Here is a 21,479-nt window from a genome sequence, read left to right as displayed (position 1 = left end):
AACATCCATTTCGTCCGGAGTCTCGCCCCCACACCCCCCCGCCCCCCTCTTTCTTTACAGGATCTATATAGCACCAGTCTCAAGTTTGCACACAACTCTATAGACATCAGCCAACACAATGTAAGTGACAACAAGCACAGACAAGAAAAATCCTGCCTGTTTAAAGTTTAGTGGGAAACAAAATGCCTTTCTGAACATTCCGAACATATCGTAAAACTACACTGAGCAGAAACTGGTTCAAACTGCTCGTTTCTTTACTAAGCACCACACTAGCTTCTGCTGCAGCATGCAACACACATGGAAGGAGAACCGTGCATTCACCCACAGAACATCAATTGCATTAAGGCTTTATCTATACAGTGCTAGTGTGTCTGCTGGCACAATTCTCTCACCCGCTCATCTATGCTGGGCCAGAATGGTATGTAGTGGGAAATCTAAAAAAAAATCTACTCATGTTTCACAGGAGTAAGAATTTTCACTGTTGGAATAATAAATTATGCATCATGATGTAGAAGGGACACTTGCATATCAAACAGAGAGACAAATGATCTCATTTTACTGTTAGTGTTTAATGGCTTATGGTTTGTATTTAACTACGAAACCATAAAAATAGCATTAAATTGTTCCTCTTTAAATTCATAATCCTAATAAACACCTCCTACCACATCTCCAGGTATTTATAGACTATCATTTTGGCCTAGTGATCATTTAGGACGGTGGAGGAGTAGAGTTTAAAAAAAAAAATTAAAAATCTTTGTAGTGATCGAGTGTAACAGCTTTCAAGAGCCAAGTGTTCATGTAAGGTCACAGGAGGTGCCAACTCTACAACATCTGCTTAATGTTCTAAGCAACCATCTTTTAGGGGTCTGTTTTGGAGAGCAAGGTCTCAAACCGAACGACAAAATTCTTACCCTGTTTAGTCTAGGAGTTCTCAGAGGTTCCATGCATATTTTAAAGGCGTTAGTACTTGGAGGAAGACATGAACATCCTGAAAAGCGCTCCAGAAATAAAGAACGCTTCCCATTTTGAGGATTCTTTCCTTCCTCAAAATGAAACTAAATTATCATGGTCTCTCCAGGTAAAAGAGCAGCAAAAACATACCAAAAAGAAAAGGAAAAAAAAAAAAAAAAGTATAAAACTACAGGCTACAACATACAACCATTCTGGACAAATATTAGGGTTAGTATTATTCTGTATGGATGCCACAGAAAAGGGTTAGACAGAAAATGAACAAAAACAAATTCTGGATTGTTTAGTGCTCTGAATGTCAGTTGGGGCATCACCCCATTTTTGTACATGAGGTCTGACTGCCACGCTTATACTGGCCTACACAGACCAGTAAGCAGCAGGGCAAGGGTCCACTAGCTGGCTCAAGATCTTTCCAGTGGGCTCCGCTCTTCTCCAGGTCAGTTCTGAGCATGGTGTCGGATGGTGTGGAAGATCCAGTCCATCTTGGTGGTCCATCCGCCATGATGAGCGTCGTTCATCTGCTTCATGAAGTAGTCCAAAGCCTCCTGCTCCGTCTTGTCCAGCGCAAGGGTCTTACGGATGTAGGCAATGTCATCAAAGGACTGCAACTCGGGCATTCCTGAGCCAAGCATCATGGAGAAGAGGTTGATAAACAGGTTTGCATGCTGCCGGATGGCCAGGTACGCCTTGTAGCACATCTCCTGGAACCTGCAGAGGGCACCAGTGAGTCACAATCAAGATAATGAACTGAAGTTTTAGTAGAGTAAAAAACTGAAGTTTTAGTAAGGTTAAGCATCAACAAGGCCAGGTTTATTTTAGCTTTATTTCTGAAGCAATTATAAATCTGTTAGAAAGTAGAAGTCTAGAGGACAAGCAAGAACACCGGCAAGCTGTCAGACTTTTGTCAGATGAAGGCTGTTTGGGTTGGGGAAACAAATATAAAAGGGCCTACTGTTAGTTAAATCTCTGATTGCTGTAGATAGTAACTGTCATGCAGTTACTTAGCAATAAGGTTGACAATACACAATAGACAACAGAGTCTCCTTCATGTACATGTGCACACACATACCTCTCAAACTCCCTCGTCTTGGTGCATTCTTGAGTTCCTCCTTTGCTAATCACTATTAAAAAGTCCTGGGTTAAGACAAATGGGACTCGCTCTCGCTTGTACCCAAACTTCTTCTTCTTATGATCCAAGAAGTGGCCAAAATCTATGTGAAATAGCTGCAAAACACAAAAACTATTAATATTTATGTACTCTTATAGGAAAAAACAAAAATTCAAAATACAAAAGCATACCTGTCCATCATCCTTCACCATGATATTACTGTTATGTCTGTCACCGATGCCCAGAATGAAGGTGGCCACGCAGTAGCCAGCACAGGACCGTGTAAACAGGTCAATGGCCATATCATACCTACCACAAAGTACATCCAGATTACCACACGTCATTAAAATGGTGACCTTTAATGTAAATGACTGCTTGGTTAAAAAAAATGCTCACGTCTCTCCCTTGTTTTTGTCTTTCAGCCACTGATGAAGTGTGGAGCTGTTGAACTGTAGTGCTCCTTTGAGACCTCCTTTGCACTGGATTTGCATGATGGTGTGAGAGCTCCTCACAACTTCAATCAGACCCACACAATCCCCAATGGATAAGCAGCCATAGGGAAGCATTCTAGGAGCAAATGTTGGAGTGAAAGGATATCATGAAATAAGAACTCTAGTTACATGTCAATTCAAATGAATGCGCACATGCACACACACACGCACGCACACGCACGCACACGCACGCACGCACGCACACGCACGCAGCTTTTACACGGCTTCTCCTTCTGGGTCATGAACAATGTATTGGTTGAAAATAATCTACCTGAGATCGAGTCCCTGGTTCTGCCAGATGTTCTCCATTATTTTAATGATCTGAAGTGTCAACATATCTTGCCTCAAGTCTAAAAAGGAATTGAAACACCATTTAATGCTATAACGGTCCCTGTCAATATTTTCAAAACTCTGACATATTTTCAAAAATCTGCACCTAGTTTCGGCTGAAATCTTACTGACCATCACCGTTCTTGAAGATAATCTCGTTGTTCTGGAAGAGAAGCTCCGACATTATGTCAGGGTTTTCCCAGTTGAGCCACAGTGGCCTCTTGGCTGATGACATAATTCTGCAGTCTTCAAGCCTAGGACAGAAAATTAAACCATAAAATCAATAACAGAAGCATCACATTGTTACAGCTGTGCACGTTCTTGCTGTTTGACTTCACACATTAACTACAAAATGTTAAACTGACTTACCTCAAGTTCCCCAGCTGGTGGGCTGGGTTAAGTGGGGAGGTGAAGCTTTGAAGGGCATCCATGTAGTCTGGCCTCCTCATTTGCTCCACCAGAAACTTCATCTGCACCTAAAGAAAGACCACAAACAGCAAGAGTAATCAAAAGCCCTGTTTCAGTGAAATAAAAATTTCTAGCAATGAATGCATCACAGAAGGCCGCTACCTTCTGGGTCTCATCCTTCTTTTCCTGCTTAAGGATGTCTGTGAGGTTAATTAGTTTCTCCATGGCCTCCACCTGCCTGCTGAGGTGCTTCAGGTACATGCCGCAGGCCCGGCAGTATGACTCCAGCAGCAGGCCAAAGCGCTGGCTCACTGTTTTGTTGTGCATCTCTGACCTGCAACATCCGCAAAGCTTAGAGAAAACTTGCAGCATTTCAGTGAGAAATGCAAAATGTTCGGTAACTTGAATTAACAACACTACATAAAGATGACCTTAAATAACTTATCCCTAAACAACTTTTCATTTTCATTAAAAAAAAGCTGCCAGTGTTGAATGAAAATGCAATCCACAAACAAGACTGGTGACCCCTGCTCTAGAGGATCATGGCTCTATCTAGCTGACCACTCAGAGTTCACCAGATATAAAGAAAGGTACAGGTGATGTGTTTATAGATGTAAAATACAGAGGTCTTCCAAAGGACACTTGAAACATATATATTTATGCTCAGTGTAAAAACAGCATTTCCTCAAAGATCTAAACATTCACTTGCAAAAGGCAACATCAGTCACAGCTGTCTAAACATTCTTAGCGGAGAAGCATACAGGCTCACACCATGCTTAGTATGGCATCACAGAAAATTGAAGACTACTGAAAAATCAACATCCTGTTAGGAAAAAAAACACAGGGGCGTTCACTCACTTCAAATGCCAGAAAAAGAAATGTCCAATCCTCTGGTTGGTTAAGGCCCTTTTTAGCAGAAATCGCACTAATGGGTTGTCGAGATACTGCTCATACTTCAAAACCTTTAAGGGATATAAAAAAAAAAAAAAAAAGAATAAAAGCCCTTGTGCAGAATATTTTATGTTGGAATGTCATTTCAAATTCATCAACTTGAAGTGAAGGAACATGCAAAGAAGAAAAGAAAGAAAGAAAAAAAACACTCACCTGAACCAACTGAATAAGGTACTGGGACAGTTTATCATCAGTCAAATACTTTTCAAGGCACCGTACTGCAAAGTCTCTAACCATCGGATCTGGATAATTGCAGTCAAGCAACTCCATGGCTTGTTCTGGTTTTATTGCAGGCCAGTCTTTCAGCAGGCAATACATCTGAATGAAAAAGATAAGACTATTTTATAAATTCTGAACACTCTAAAAATAACTTTTGCTTACTCTGCTACTGTCCACAAAAAGCACTTAAAACAGTGATCAGAATCAAAACGTCTACATTTACATTATTGCACACTAAAGGTCTAGAGAGAAAGGATTTTGGGAATGCAAACAGTATGTGTTATTAGAGCTGGGCGATATTGCCAAAAATGTTATCACGATAAAAAAAAATTAATATCATTCAATATTGATGCATATCACGATAAATGTCAAATCATTATTTCTTTCAAGGCTGACTGTTGCTCCTGGGTGATTAATTGCTGTTTTAGAACCATCCTTTATGGTCAGCACACAACAAACACTTGCCAAACAGTGGAACATTTCACAAATCTGTCATGGAGAGTGGGAGAAAGTGTCTGGCGGGCTGTTTTCATCAGCTGGAAAAGTACGGCTTCAGTTTTTGTAAAACATTATTTTTACTGATTTACAACCATCTGGTGACGATTGCTCGGCTGTCCCATTACAAATGCTGAACAAGTGGCCAACAACAGTTCTAAACTGTTCAGTTTCGCAACAACGTCGACTTAGTACCAACAGCAAACATTAACTGGCTCGGTACGTTAGTGATGGATCACGCTCTCTTAGTGCCATCAGTCCTAACACAGCCATGTCACATCACTGTATTCAAACACCAGCTAGCAGACGACTGGATTTGGGTGAACCTCAATATGTCAACAACCGACAAACAAACAGAGTTCTCATTTTAGGTACGTTTAAACTGAAAGCAGTGCTTTTGTGTCATGTTTGATCTACAGTATCATCAATTCGCCATGTTGTTCACGTGACGGAGCGCTGCTTAAAGTTAGCCAGCTGCTAAAAACAGCTAGCCTGGAAATAGTGTTTTCTCGCTCTCCAGTGCCTCACAGCTTTAGTTTACTTTTGTTTAAATAATAATAACGATATTAATACTAATAATAATGTTACATTTATATAGTGCCTCAGAAATACAATCAATTAGTGTACTGGGAAGGGAATCTGAGAGTGTGTGTGTACTGGGATATAACTGAACATCAGCATAACTAAGTTTAGGTCATGGCTGTAAATGATCTGGCCAAGGGGTGAAATGTAGATTAAGAAAAGTAGGGGTCCAAGAACTAATTCCTGTGGGACACCACATGTAACAGGAGAAGTGGAGGACTTCTTTGGACCTAGTATGATAAACTGATGTCTGTCTATAAGATACAACCTGAACTGTATTGGTATCACTGAACACTAAGTCTGAGCCAGTGATACCAATAGAGAACAGATGAGAAATGAGAACATCATGATTAACAGTATCAAATGCTGCACTTAAGTCGAGGAGAAGGAGAATATTGAGAGAACCACTATCAGCAGACTGGAGAAGATCATTAATTACTCGCAGAAGAGCTGTGTCAAGACTGTGGTGAGTATGGAAACCAGACTACAAAGGCTCACAGAGGGGATTATCACTAAGAAAAGTCTGGAGTTGGGAAGCAATCATTCTTTCCATTACTTTGGCTTAAAAAAAAAAGGGTGAGATGGGTCTTTAATTAGAAAGAGGAGTCAGGTCCAATTCAGGTTTAAATATAGGAGTAACTGCAGCAGCTCAGACCACCAGAAGAGAAACATGAATTTTTCACTGTCATAATTGGGGTGCTGATTACAGATGAACAGGCCTTGAGCAGATGGGTGGGGGCAGGGTTGGGGTCAAGCTGACAGGAGGAAGCATTAGACTTAGTTATGAGTTCAGAGACAGAAAAGGAGTCAACAGGTGTGAAACAAGTTAGCTTTGTGTTCAAAGTAGGAAAATCAGTAAAGGCGAATGACTGAGAAGTAGAAGGAAAGAGACTATAGATCTCATTAATTTTCTTTTCAAAGGAATGTAGAAAAAGCTGACTGGGAGCATGCTGACACAGGAGGATGGAGGAGGTTGTTAACAGTTTGAAAGAGTCAGGGCTGTAACATGAACCCACTTCTTTATTTCACTTTCATTGCTTGGGAATGCTCTAATACTAAAATATGACTTTTGAGCAATGTAACAGCGCTGTAGTTGTGATTGTGATTTAACTGCTAAAGCTTGTTAGGATGTTAGGAAAGAGAGTTCACTGTAGGTCAGTACAGTTATGGCACTTATCTCATCACTCGCACTTGGTCACAGGAGAACAGATCTCCGGTCAAACAGGGAATGTATAACTGTATAAAAACTCGGAAGTGCGCCCTCTCCTGGTGACAGCAGAGTAGTGTCTATGTCCTTGCAGTAGAAAATGGCACCAGGGCTGTCGCTGAATGTGGAAGTGTGAGAATGGTGTATTTATATTTTATGGAACATGTCTTATCGCTCTATCGAGAAAAAGTTATATCGCAATAATAATCATTATCGTTTTATCGCCCAGCCCTATTTGTTATAAGGTTAGACTTTTGACAACAGTGTTTTAAGCAGTCAACTCATTGTAATCGGTCAACAACCTGTGCGACTTCATCCCTGGAGTTCCATTTTACTGCAAGCAGAATCTTAGGAAGGATCTCAGGTATATTTACACAATATTGTCTGAAAAACACAAAATACAAGAAATTAGATTTCATTTTTCATAGAATGGCATTGTAAGATATCACAGCACTGTTGGGGAGGAGTAACTGAAGAAGGTGCTACAAGTACCTGTGCCTCCACAGGAAGTCTTTCTCCTGCTCAGTGATCTCAGAAAGTGGGTCTCTGTTGGCCAGTTGCCGCAGCTGCAACTCAATATCAGCATCTGTTATGATGTGGTCACGAGCCAGTCTGCTACTCTGTGGACAAAAATCCGAAGACAGTTTCTATACAGTGGCTTCTTTAAAGGTTTCAAAAGAAGCCCCCCCCCCCACCCAAAGAAAGCCACTCTTCCAACAGAACACGTTAACATGCTTTAGGTGAAATTATATGCATAACTCACTATATACAACAGAAATAACACACCTTAAGGTGCGCACAGCTATAAATAGCAGTAGGAAGTGTGCTGCTATAATTAATTAAACAGGGCGCATTGCTAGGAGCTCACCTGTCCAGACTGGCAGTAATTGTATCCCATCTCTCTGGATATGATCCAATTAGCGTGATCCTCTATTGTGGTCATGTCAGGGAACTTCACAGGACTGCTGAAGTAGTCAAACTCCAGCTCAAGACATGGGGTTTCCTAATTAATGCAGATGATAAGAGCAGAACACAAGATGAAGTAAAATTGCTGGTTAAGCATGGGAAAAAAAAAAATCTCAAAATGGCTCTTTTAATATTCTAACACCAAACAGCTTCAATAAATTAATGAGTCATAATGACTCAATTCCATCATTAAAGTAATAATTCAAACCATAAAAAAAATCTGTAAAATAATAAAATGTTGAATATTTTTAAGTATTTTGGTCATGCTGTCAGGAAGCCAGTAAAATGGTATAAGAGCCTCCCTAACATTTGGCACTCATTAATAATGCAAACATTCATACATATGCGCCATTATGGAAATTGTAAACGCCCCCTCACCTCCAATTTTCATACTCTGCCCTTTTCCTCCACTGCCATGCATGCAGTGCTTATTACTAAAAAGGGGAATACGGCCAAAGATAGACACTTAGATGCCATGTTGGGTTCAGCAAAGCACATCAACAGCTGGGGAGGTCAACATTGCTGCCAGGCTGAATTTGGTACAATTACAGAGCCACAATTTAAGAAAAGTACTGTGCAAAATTATACTTTTTTAAGAACACTGAACTCAGAAAGATGGACAGGACTATACGGTGGAGCGAATGCAGTGATTGACACTCATGTGTGTGCGATGTTTATGTATATACATGTCCATTTGATTGGCAGCCATTTCATTAGTGTAATAATTCTTTTGTATTGCAACCCCAATTCCAATGAAGTTGGGATGTTGTGGAAAACACATAAAAACAGAATACAATGATTTGCAAATCCTTTTCCACTTATATTCAATTGAATACACTACAAAGACAAGATATTTAATGTTCAAACAGATAAACTTCATTGTTTTTTGCAAATATTCACTCGTTTCGAATTTGATGCCTGCAACATGTTCCAAAGAAGTCGGGACAGGGGCATGTTTACCACTGTGTTACATCACCTTTCCTTTTAACAACACTCAATAAGCGTTTGGGGACTGAGGACACTGATGGGTGAAGCTTTATAGGTGGAATTCTTTCCCATTCTTGCTTGATGTATAACTTCAGTTGCTCAACAGTCCGGGGTCTCCGTTGTCGTATTTTGCGCTTCATAATGCGCCAAGCATTTTCAATGGGACACAGGTCTGGACTGCAGGCAGGCCAGTCTAGTACCCGCACTCTTTTACTACGAAGCCACGCTGTTTTCCTCTTTGGCCCGGAGGACACAAAGTCCATGATTTCCAAAAACAATTTGAAATGTGGACTTGACAGGCCACAGGACACTTTTCCACTTTGCGTCAGTCCATCTCAGACGAGCTCGGGCCCAGAGAAGCCAGCGGCGTTTCTGGGTGTTGTTGATATATGGCTTTCACTTTGCATGGCAGAGTTTTAACCTGCACTTGTAGATGGAACGACGAACTGTGTTCACTGACAGTGGTTTTCTGAAGTGTTCCTGAGCCCATGTGGTAATATCCGTTACAGAATGACGTTGGGTTTTAATGCAGTGCCACCTGAGGGATTGAAGGTCACAGGCATTCAATGTTGGTTTTCTGCTTTACTGCTTACTTGCAGAGATTTCTCCAGATTCTCTGAATCTTTTGATGATATTATGGACTGTAGATGATGAAACCCCTAAATTCCTTGCAATTGCATGTTGAGAAACGTTGTTCTTAAACTGTTGGACTATTTGCTCATGCAGTTGTTCTCAAAGTGGTGAACCTCACCCCATCCTTGCTTGTGAATGTCTGAGCCTTTCAGGGATGCTCCCTTTATACCCAATCATGACACTCACCTGTTTCCAATTAACCTGTTCACCTGTGGAATGTTCCAAACAGGTGTTTTTTGAGTATTCCTCAACTTTCCCAGTCTTTTGTTGACTACTAAATTCAGTAGCATTGCGTTTAATGCCAGTGCAGACCATTTCCTGCTGCTCTGCACAGCCAACAACAAGCACATGCACATTTATGAATTATAATAAACACAACCAAGAGCAATCAGTGCAAACCTATTCCTAGGTATTGTTCTTATTTATTTTTAGCACTCAATGTGTACATGCACATTGATCAGACATAACATTACGACCACCTTCTTGTTTCTACACTCATTGTCCATTTTATCAGCTCCACTTACTCTATAGGTGCACTTTGTAGTTCTACAGTTACAGACTGTAGTCCATCTGTTTCTCTGATACTTTGTTACCCCTTTTACCCTGTTCTTCAGTGATCAGGACCCCCATGGACACTCACAGAGTAGGTACTACTTGGGTAGTGGATCATTCTGAGCACTGTAGTAACACTGATGTGGTGATGGTATGCTAGCGTGTGTTGCGCTGATACAAGTGGATCAGACACAGCAGTGCTTATAATGTATTTATAATGTATTTACAATATATTTACAACATATTTACATGTGATATGTATTTTTATGACAGCTGGTTTAGCATTCAAGTTATGAAGTTTATTGGGTTTTTTAAAAGTCTAGATCATAAACATTTTCATTGTCATTGGATCTGCTGTTGCTTTGCTCAAGAGAGCCTAAATATCAGATAAATGTGATCTAAATATTATTTGACTCAGACACTTCCTACAAAGTTATCAGCGTTCTTATTCAAATGTTGACAGTTTATAGCCAGTTTTTGATAACCGATGCATTTATCAAACATAGCACCTTGTAAATTGGATGTTTAAATAATCAGCAACATGCAGAAATGTCTGATGATAACAAAACACATTTGTTGAAAATTGCTAACAAGCAAGTTACGGCCGACTAAATCATGAGAACTCATCCATCTCAATACAGAAGCATTTCTTTACTATCTATGAATACAGCCATCTACATTAAAAACTGTGCAGAGCAAAAACAAAAAAGTAATATCCAGCTTAATATTGATCATCATAAAAAAAACTAGAGATTTTCCTCAAATAGTAACCTGCAACCAGTGGTCACCAGTGGGTTTTTATCCTGTAAACTTAAACCAATAGACCCTGCGTAAACAGGAATTAAATGTGTTGTGGCGTGTGAAGATGTTTTAGCGTGCTCACTGAGCAAACGCTAGATCCCAGTTCTAACAGTATAGACAGTGGAGCAAGACTAGCTAAAGGCTCCACACAAAACAGGACATTTTTGGTACATCAGGTTTGACTGTTTATCCTCTTCACTGACTTCAGGGAGATCAAACCTGTGCTGTGGTGTGTGAAGCTGTAGCACAATAAGCTACTGCTACTAGGACAGCCCTACACACGATATTCAACAGTTTATTACATAGATGTCAAACCATCTACAAAATAATCCATTTTACATTTATTACATTTACATTTATGGCATTTGGCTGACGCTCTTATCCAGAGCGACTTACAATTTGATGGTTTTACACAGGTAGGCAAAGTAGTGTTAGGAGTCTTGCCCAAGGACTCTTACTGGTATAGTGTAGGGTGCTTACCCAGGCGGGGGATTGAACCCCAGTCTACAGCGTAGAAGGCAAAAGTGTTACCCATTACACTATACCAACCACCGCTATAGCAAACCACTATCTTCAGATTCACATTCCTTTATTGATCCCAGGGGGAAATTGCAGTTATTACAGTTGCAGCCGCTTATGTAAAAATAAACACTTTACTAATAATTTAAGACAATACAGAGAATTTACAGTATGTACATAGGATTTAAGTACTTATGAGTATAGTAAGGTGGCAGTGATTGTGATAGTAATATGAAACATCAGGTATAAAGCAGTTACAATTATTTAAATTAAGTTAGTGTCCCTCTGAGTTATTGCACACACAGTTGTTATTATCGCACATATGAACAGTTTCGTATTGAGTTTTGTGAGTCACACACTGAGGGAGGAGTTATAGAGTTTGATGGCCACAGGTAAGAATGACTTCCTGTGGCGCTCTGGGGTGCATTTTGGTAGAGAGTTCTCAGTCCAAATATGTCAAACAAATATATTTGTTTTATAAATATATTTTATAATATTTGTTAAATATTTTAGCACTAGCCCATGTTTTTTTTACTCATAATCCCTTCACTGAATTCTAATATATTGGACGGGGATAGGTTCAAAATAATTCATTACATATGTATTTTTTCCTATAAGCACCATTCTCTATAATTATAAGATGCCACACAAGTGAAGCCAACAACTTTAAAAACAGAGCAGGGATGTCCTTAAACAACAGCAAACTGCTTATGGTCCAGATCACCGTAAGAAACATACTGTAAAGCTGATACCTTGTTAGGGTTGGAGCCTGTGACGCCAATGGGGTTAAGGAGATCTTCCAGGCCGTGTGGCACTGGCCACAGGTTCAGTGCCATCTTCCCAGCGACCAGCGTGTGCGTGTAGTCAAACAAGTTCACGTTTCCCCAAGCCAGTGGACAGTGCTCCTGAGAGAGGTTGCACCCATTTATTAGTTTACTATTTAAAGTTAATTGTAAGCAGTGCCACACTAAACCAATTTACAAAAAAAAAAAACAGTAGTATGATACTTTTTTGAAGGAGGAGTCAAGTTGTTAAGCACAGCATTAATAGTTAATCAAATAAAGTCTTTGTGACCTTCTTGTTTTCGGTTTATGTCGTCTTACTAGAGGTTCAATTACACATGTGCCAGCTACACAATGTACTCTACACTAGAGTAACCTTAAACACAGACAAAAGACAACCGTCTGTCTAGACCAGCCACGCTACTCTGAATTAAAAGGGTATCGTCTTGAAATGAACCGGCACCTCTTTCGCGCCCTTCCTCCCCTTCACGGAGCAGATGGACAAACATAGACGAGCAGCCCGGGGAATGTCAGGAATGTACATGTCATACGTAAGCCACTCATTCCACCTGAGAAAGTAAGAGAGAAATAAAATGATACACCTACAGATGCCAAAAGACAATACCACCTTTTCCTTTCCAATTCCAATATCAAAACCTAGTCAGCTGATGCCCATCCAACATTTTGGACCGACTAATTACAGCTCATTACACAGAAAAAAAGGAAACTTAACTACTCTCAAAAGCACAATGAATGCCAATTGTTTATACGCTTGTAACCTTCCTTGATGTTGATGGCACACTATTTTTGTAATTTTCCCTCTGCATTAACCATTCAGGACTTACTCCCCATTTTCACAGGTTCAAAAGTAACACACTAACAATTATAAATACATGGATTATTTTTAATGCTTGGATGCAAATCCTTGTGCAGTCAAGGAGAGCCTGAAGTCTGGAACCCACGGACATCCTCCCTTGAGATGGTTTGCCAGGCTTTTACTGCAGCCATCTTCAGTTGCTGCTTGTTTGTGGGTTTTTACGCCTTTAGCTTTGTTTTCTTAAATGAAAAGCATGCTCAACTGGGTTGAGGTCAGATGACAGACTGGACCATTTAAGAACATTCCATTTCTCTGCCTTAAGAAGCTCTTTCAGGAACTTTTTTTCATCTAGGTTCCTGTAAGCAAACAAAGCCACCCTAAGACTAGCCTATAGCCATAGTATTCACTGTTAATAACATCTTGTGAAACTGTTGTTTTAGCTATGAAAAGAATTGTAATCGAGGTGTAGGCTATGTCTAAGAAACAAAGAAAGGCAATACCCTTAATAAACAGCTACCTTATCGCTAGAAGTCATTAAATTCTTACTAATGCTGGCAAGACACAAATTCTATAGGCATGCTTTTGCTGATAGGCAACAATGGGAGTTTTACTGCTGTTACTGTAGTGACTCCTGCACCTTTAAGTTGATCATCTAAACATAGGCTAGCATGATTGAATATTTTGAGCATTTCAGGCTTGAAATTATACAGGACTGGATTGGATCCAATTTCAAATAAAGCATTTTCTGCTGATAACAGTCCGATATCTACACTACCATTTCTATATCGAGACATATCAAACACTAGGAATGTGCAGCACACTGTCTGCTTCAGGTATTTTCGCAGTAGATGGAGTTATGTAATACCTTGGGTTTGAACAGGGCACGCGTTGCGTGTTTACGTTGTCACACATCTGCTCTCCTCCATGGTAGATCCCTGTTCGGACATAAATCTAAAACACAGCATAAACAGCTGTAAGCTACCACTAGCTAAAAAGGGCATATAAGGCCATTTGACGTTAATAAGACAGGATGTGAATGTTGTACACTATAAATAGCCTTGCCCCTTAAAAATACACAGCCTTAATAATTGCAAAAACTCACAGACTGAAATTCCTTCTATGCTTCACAAATTACAGCAGAGTTTAGTTCCTGTGTAATCTACATACATAGACATAACGTCTGGAAACCTGTTTGGTGCACCTAAACATCAAGCTTATGACATAGTCAACTCTGAAAGATCACAGCTATTAGAGTAAGCACCTTATCAATATCCCGGATGTTCACATTGACATATGTGGCACAGAGGACACGTATCCTTAGGGTGCTGTTGATGGTCCATAAGGATTTGCTAGAGGCCTCCCCGTTCATGTATGGCGTGGCTGTGGATATACGGCGTGAGTAGGATGGCATGGTGAAGTTGTCCATGGGCAGCTGAGAGTACAGGCTATCCTTAGACATCAGCATAAGGTTTGGCATTCTTCCCAGCATAATGCAACTCCTCACATACTGTTAGAAAGAGAGCAAAAGTAAGAGACAGAAAGAATGTGTTTCTAAGCCCAAACCCTATATATATATGAAATAATCAGAGGCATATCTTGTAAACAACAAAACTGTCAAAATCCACCATGCTATTTATAGCTGCCTAAGCACTACTTTCAGCAGCGCGGTTTGATATTAAGAAAGACGACTGAGGGACTTCAAACGGAGACACTGGATACACTGGCTACTCATCTGGGAGAATGAAAGCTTTGTACAAAAAAAAAAAAAAAAAAAAAAAAGCAGGGGAACATAATGAGAAAATCAGACAGAAGACATCTCAAAGTGACTCTTTCAAATCAAGCAACTTAGTGCAAAGATACAAATTCCAATTGGGGACCATTAAGGACAACAGAGTCCAAATAACCCTGCAGGCTGACTGGGGATTAGAGATGTCCATTCCAACTAATTTTTCTAGTTGAGTATCCATAAGAATTCATTAACTGTGAAGACTGAGGGGGTGGGCGTGGGGTGGGGGGGGGGGTTGTGATGGAGGAGTAACAAAGACTGCCTTAAATATGCTAAAACTACAGCTAACCGTCATAACACTGGAGATTTGACATCTATAGTCATTTTTTCGTCTTCAGTGGACGAGGTGCTAAGATGTTAGTTTATCTAAACACTATATTTGAACTGTTTTGGAACCAAGCATCAGCCTGGCCCATTTACCAATAAAAGCCAAATTGTCTCTACCTTCTCAGTCACATCCTTAATAAGGCTCCCAGGTTAAGGCACTCATATTTTGGAGTAGCAAAGTATAACTTAACATACCTACTCGTAAAACTCATATTTTACAAGCCTGATAAAACACAATATTCGCATTTCACTGAATTTTATCTGTGTATTTTCTCCATCTTCCTATGAAGAAACTTGATGTATACCTGAAGAGTGATTTCAGAATTTGAAATTACTACCACCTAGAAAGGTGAACTGAGGGCTTGAGGATCCGTGTACATCCCTACTGGGAACATTCTACGTGTAGTGATTCAGAGCAGTCAATGGGCAGTCTACCTTATACTGACTGATGGGGTACTTTTCCAGCAGGTACTCATCACAGCCGCACACTTTGAGGATGTATTTGCCCTGATACTCCTGCACACACATCTTCAGCTGCTCAGCAGATAGCAGCATGCTTCGCGTCTTCTTTCTAATGGCTTCTGCTATCACCTGCTCAGGGACACAGTCGTGGTTGATCTTCAAAGTGTATTTCTGCTTGTCATTGTTGGGTGACACAATCACCCAGATGACCACAATGATTTGACCTGGATTTAAGAAAAGAAAAAGGAACTGAAACCTAAAGGAGTGCATGGTTTAGCTTATTTGGCGTCGACATTTCAATAAAATAGTTAAAAGTAGGGTACTGATATTTGCTATCTAAACGTCCTATCACTATTATATCAATGTTATCAATGACTCCAGCTAAACAGAGCCATGAAAGAAGTGAATGTGCAGAGCTTGTTGGGCATGCATTCTTGTGCTCCACTGCCAAAGGCATTCTCTCTCCGGGAAAAACAACAATGTCATATGCTTCATGATTACTCTGAAAAGAACTTCAGCACAAATCCAAGAAAACAGCTCAAATTAAACACAGAGGTTTCCAGTACCTCAATATTAAGAAAATACAAAGTGACGATAAACAGACAACAGTGGCTCCCTTTTACCTTTGTCTAATTTGCCAAAGATGTGCTTTGGAAGCTCTGGCGATGACTCCACATTCGGAGGGTAAACATATAATGCTCTACTATGGGGTCCATTAGCATCTCGGAGTTCTACTGCATCTTTGCAGACATTAAGAATATTTCTCCTGAAGTCCTGCACTTCAGGATCCTTCACCAAATCAAACTCACACACAGGCATACCAATTGCAAAACCTGAAACAAACAAACGGGGCAAACATTAGTTTGAAAAATCCTTCAACAAAACGCATAGATGGATGCCATTTGCTATGATCTGAATCATTTTATGCAAAAAAAATTACACATACATATATATGCAAAATAAATATCTTTCCACATCATGCAGTGAGAAGCTACATACCATATTGCCCAGATCAATTCAAAACTTTTGTTAATTTGTTTGTTATAATTACTACACCACTTAATAATGTCAGTTACACTTTATGCTGTGTAAATATTTCACGACAAACAGATCAATACAAATGGTGCAAAGTAAAGTAACATTTGACTACATTAATCCGATACAGATGTAAATAACCTTGACATAAAACAGTAATCCTTCACTTTAACCTCAGGATCATTGTTTGATATTGTCAAAAACAACAATGTCATATGCTTCATGATTACTCTGAAAAGAACTTCTGCACAAATCCAAGAAAACAGCTCAAATTAAACACAGAGGTTTCCAGTACCTCAATATTAAGAAAATTCAAAGTGACGATAAACAGACAACAGTGGCTCCCTTTTACCTTTGTCTAATTTGCCAAAGATGTGCTTCACTCATGCTGGAGTGGTGGGCAAAGGAACAAAAGTTCAGTTATTTCTAAATTGCACTGCAAGTATGCATTGATTTGAGAATGATGCTCATTTCCAATATTTTCATGTACATATCTGCTGATGGCAATATCAATGCTGATACATAGGCTGGGCATTTATAACACTGCAGCAATCAGGACTAAACATGTAGACGTTTTAGCACAGTAGCCCAGAGCCACCTAAATGTTATCAAATATCAGTTTGAAAAATTGGTCAATTCTAAATGTATGTCTGATGCCAACTTTTTTAAGCAAATACCTCTCAATGCCAACATGACTGATTTAATCTTAAATTTCCAAGGGTAATGGAATCAGGCGCATGCAGGTTTTCATTCCAACAAAGCGGGAAAACACATGATCAGTTGAAGGTTGAGACCAAGTGATTAAACAAGTGGAAACTTTCTTTGGAATGAAAACACACCAGCCCTTTGCAGATAAAACTGGACACCCCTTTCCTTAGATGCAAGATCTAAAAATCAGCTTCTCTCACCAATATAACTGCACTACATGGGCTCAGTCAATACTGGGGTCGAACATGAATGCGAGAGCTTGTATTTTACATAATAAATAAATAAATCAATAAAAACAAACAAAAAAAAACAGACTTTTCCAAACTTTTATGGCATTCCTACCAATTTCTCGGTTGAGAATTTTCTCCTCCCTGTTGCCCACAGGTTCGATGACTTTTAGGAAAGGCTGGAAGAGCCTGAGATCACAGAGTCTCCTAGTCTCGTCATAAAACTCTTCCCGCTCAGCCTCCTGTGTTACGCTGACAAAGATGTAGGAGGTCTCCTCTTGTAACAGGTGGTGGAGGGGGTACTTCCTGGCTTCCTTGAACAGTTCATGCTTGATGGTGATAAGCGTGGCCTCACGGAGGCACTCAAGGGTCAGGATCATGCCGTTAGGTAACAGACAATCCACCAGAATCCTGGGGGGCATCAAGTGGATGCCCCATAATTCTCCAGAAGAAGGCCTTGGAGGCATGGTCTGTAGTCCTCACAATCTTTCAGTACAGAGAATACAAAACCAACCTTTTTGTCACCTATGAAAAGAAAAAGATTTAGGAGAGCTGCTCAGTTTCTACCTTCCGTTAGGTCTTGTTTTCATTTAAAAAGTCTTTTGATGAGTGGAGGAACAGAGCACTGCATAATAAGTTTACATACAACATAATCTTTACGGACTCAAAGAAAAACAAACACTCGAGTTCCCAACAAGGAACAAGTCCTTCCAGGTAATGCTAAAAATCAGGTACTTGAAGGAATAAACAGTCATAGCAAAACTGAAACTGAGCAAATGGCAACCGTATTCTAGCTGTCAGAGGTAGGTTATTTATTATAACCAAGAGAAAACCTACTAAAGTGAAACAATTTACAGAAGAATAATGTATAATAAAATGTTCATATCCACACATTTCCTGGGCTTGCCAGTTAACATGAAATTATAGCCCATCCAAAACTGGATCAGATTTTTTTTTTTTTCTTCCAAAAAAAAATTTGCTTTCAGTTTTCCAACACTATGTCTATAAATTTAATATGACAGCTGGCATAAGATGCTGAAAGCCCAACTGTCTTTAAAATAAAAAGATATAGGACTGAATAATCCTACATAGAGGACACAGCAGAGGCCTGCTCCATATTTTGAAACTGAGAGGCCAAATTTATAACATCCTAGTCACAGCAACCATAGACACCTCACTGGCTGCCGTCTTGATACAAAACAAGATGTGTCATCCAACAGCTTACAGGAAGAAAAAGGTACAAGCCCATATCTGAGTCACTCTGCAATGAAAAGAATTCATCACTCAGTGAGAGGCAAGTTATTTCCCTTCCACATGGAGCCAAAAACATTTGGCACTTCTCACACAAGTGAATGACTTGTTTTTTTCCTCCCTGTACTGACATCATCCAACCAGCCTGGGAGACAAGTGCATCTTCTAGAATTAAGCCATCATAGACAAGTCGCACCATGCAATGAAGGAAAAAATACTGGATCAGTGAGCATTAGTCACTGAATTTCAATGCATCCTTTGAAAAACACTGACCCCTCTATCTTGTGAAAAAGTTCAAATCAAACAGCTCACTAATCCTAATTTATTTGAACAACAGGGTATGTGGAAACCAGGAAACTTACAGAGTGCATTAGGTAATATGTTAGGAAAAACAGAGTCATACAGATCACCATAGCCAGCACATCCAATGCAATAGCCAAATGCACACGAAAGATTCGCAAAAACATAACTTACCTTAATGAAGTTTTAATCTGAAAACCTCTGGCCTCATGCTGGAAACCATCAGCTGAGCTTTCAGCTGGAAACAATCATCTCTTCTAGCAAACAGTGCCGTTGCAGTGATCTGTAACGATGACAAACGGAACACATTCGCTGTCATGATAAACAACAAATAACAACAATAACGCTACACTCTGCCTAATTATAGACAGAGGACATAATTCAGTCCCTCCCAAAGCGGACAGAATTGCTTAGGATTCATTATGACTTTAATACAGAAATATTATCAAAGAAAACCAGCAGCACCACCATAAACACCTAAGAAAAAACAAAACACACGATAACGTTACAACAGCGTACACTCGCAAAAAAACACACACGAGAAAAACACCACAACCGTAAGCTCGTTAAACATACGCTTGCAAGGATACAGCAAGCTCGCTGTCGGAAAGTAAATGTAATTTAGCGTCGTTCAGTCGGCAAAAGTGCGACGGACCAAAACTTGAAACAACCAGGTCAGAGGTAGATAGCGATCGCTATCGTTAGCTAACCTAGTTGGCTAGCTGCTAAGAATGACTGTACTATCTGGACACAGAGGGGATTCGGTAATAAACAATGCGCTTAGGATGCATCGCCAAACGACAGATTGTAGATGGCTAATCCATTTATTTTGGCACCCTTTATCTCTGTAGCTATCTTGCTTGCTAGCTAATCTACTCTCAACTAAATTAGCTAAACGACCCTGCCTAGCCAAGTAAACTCTCATGTCAAATACATTAAAACATCATTCGTAATGACTGTAAATGTAAATGTCATGCTCACCATATGCAATCCACACGTGTAGCTAAGCGCATCAGACGTAAATAATTAGATAACTAGTTAAGTAACTAGCCAATCTCTCGAGTATAAGCTTTCGTAAAGCAAGCTAGGTTAGCTAATTAGAATGGGAGTGTCCTAAATCATCAGTAAAGCTAGAATAAACTCGGGCCTCGCTCTCACCTCTTGCAATTGGGCTAACCTAACTTAGCCAGCGAGCTACTCTTCGTTTTAGACCTATAGACATCTAAGGGTCTAAGCCACATTTGTCTGCTTTCTGCTGGAGAAACTGAATAACATTAGCTAGCGTTGGCTAACTAACTGACTTGAGCCGCTGCTTAGGAACCAAGCTAACTAGCTAACTTGGTGGCTAGCTAGCTAACGTTATCTGATTTGAAGAACTTTGTAAACAATTTTCCAGACTAGCCAACATGCAGCGTCTGGTTACCTTCTCGATAGTCCTTCAGTTTTCCAACCGGCTCGTGGCGATTTATACACTTAAGTGGTTGAAGAGGCGTGTAAAGCTGTAGATTGGTGTTTCGAAAGCTACGTACCCTCTAGAGCTCAAATCTGGGAGTAATCCGCTGCTGGCGCGCTCCAGTCCAGTCCCGCACACAACTACAAAGCGCAGGCGACGCTCGGGCCTAGCCGCCCCGGCCTGACAGGAGCAGTCTCTCCATAGCAACGACGGGCGGCTCTGCTCGTTTGTCTTCTCGCAACAGATGAGACACAAATCGCTCATTACCGAGTGCGACGAGAACGCATTGTCTCCGCTGTGCGTTCGCTCCACTTGGATAGGCAGAAAAAAGCTGTAGTCATGACATCGTGTGAAGATTATTTAGCGTTAAATAAGCTCTGAGACGGTCCTCGACAGTGTAGCATGCTAACCGCAGCGTTGCGCCGGTCTGCTGTTTGGTGGCCAGTTCCTCTCAAAACACTTGGGTCGCGCGAGTTTTGATGGGCTCGGCGAGAATAGTTGAGATTGTGTGGAAACTTCAGGGAGCTCTGCTCATGAAACGCTGCAAAGACTGCTGGAGAGAGATGGCAGATAATGAGGCCAGAAATAGCATGTACTAACATGAACTCTGTGCCAACACAAAATACATAGCTACAACAAATGAAAACCAAAATGACTGGAGCTGTCGGCAAAGGAAGGCCAAGGAAAAATACACATGAATGAAGGCAGTGCAGGGAGTCATATAGAATAATATCCAACAACAATGCGTCACGTTTAGGTAGGGGGGGGGGGGGGGGGGGGGGGTAGGTAGGTATTTGGAAAAGGAGGAGGGGGGTATTAGGAAAAGACACCGCTGACTTTATCCTGAAACTAACATCTCTATGAACTAATGAGCTTTATAGCATGTTGGACAAATTAAGAAAATACGTCTCCTGCTGACCTTAATTTGTAAATGGAAACAAATAAAGCAGATGACATGTTATAATATTAAAAGGGAATTCCACATTTGCAACATTTCTGCATAATTTAATCGTCGAGATAAGAGCAAAGCCATTCTGAGTGGTTTAGTGTGGAACAGTGCATCGTAGAGAAACTTTTAGAGCTGTGTTGAAGAGAACCAAGGGTTGTGACGTT

The 21,479-nt window shown here is 40.3% G+C and overlaps 1 protein-coding gene across 2 annotated transcripts; it reads right to left on the bottom strand.

Moving 5' to 3' along the window:
- Window positions 1-346: 346 nt before the first annotated feature.
- Window positions 347-21,023, bottom strand: pik3ca (phosphatidylinositol-4,5-bisphosphate 3-kinase, catalytic subunit alpha). 2 transcript variants are annotated; one of them, XM_017699464.2, is made up of 22 exons: window positions 20,443-21,023; window positions 19,088-19,196; window positions 17,478-17,887; window positions 16,016-16,225; window positions 15,366-15,616; window positions 14,079-14,324; window positions 13,683-13,768; window positions 12,464-12,569; window positions 11,971-12,123; window positions 7,629-7,763; window positions 7,253-7,380; window positions 7,063-7,144; window positions 4,411-4,575; window positions 4,165-4,268; window positions 3,469-3,640; window positions 3,268-3,374; window positions 3,031-3,152; window positions 2,840-2,918; window positions 2,474-2,644; window positions 2,269-2,386; window positions 2,039-2,193; window positions 347-1,677 (listed from the first exon to the last, which is right to left on the bottom strand). In XM_017699464.2, exons 3-22 carry the CDS (start codon window positions 17,827-17,829, stop codon window positions 1,407-1,409), a joined length of 3,213 nt encoding a protein of 1,070 aa, XP_017554953.1. In that variant the 5' UTR covers window positions 17,830-17,887; window positions 19,088-19,196; window positions 20,443-21,023; the 3' UTR covers window positions 347-1,406. The 2 variants fall into 2 exon arrangements, with proteins under 2 accessions (XP_017554953.1, XP_017554954.1); XM_017699465.2 differs by lacking the exons at window positions 16,016-16,225; window positions 17,478-17,887; window positions 19,088-19,196; window positions 20,443-21,023 and adding an exon at window positions 16,780-16,800.
- Between the last annotated feature and the right edge of the window lie 456 nt (window positions 21,024-21,479).

The sequence above is a fragment of the Pygocentrus nattereri genome, chromosome 15, assembly GCF_015220715.1.
Source record: "Pygocentrus nattereri isolate fPygNat1 chromosome 15, fPygNat1.pri, whole genome shotgun sequence".
Classification (NCBI taxonomy): Eukaryota; Metazoa; Chordata; class Actinopteri; order Characiformes; family Serrasalmidae; genus Pygocentrus; species Pygocentrus nattereri.
Note: the sequence above shows the minus strand (reverse complement) of the source record. Positions and strands in the feature narration are given on the sequence as shown.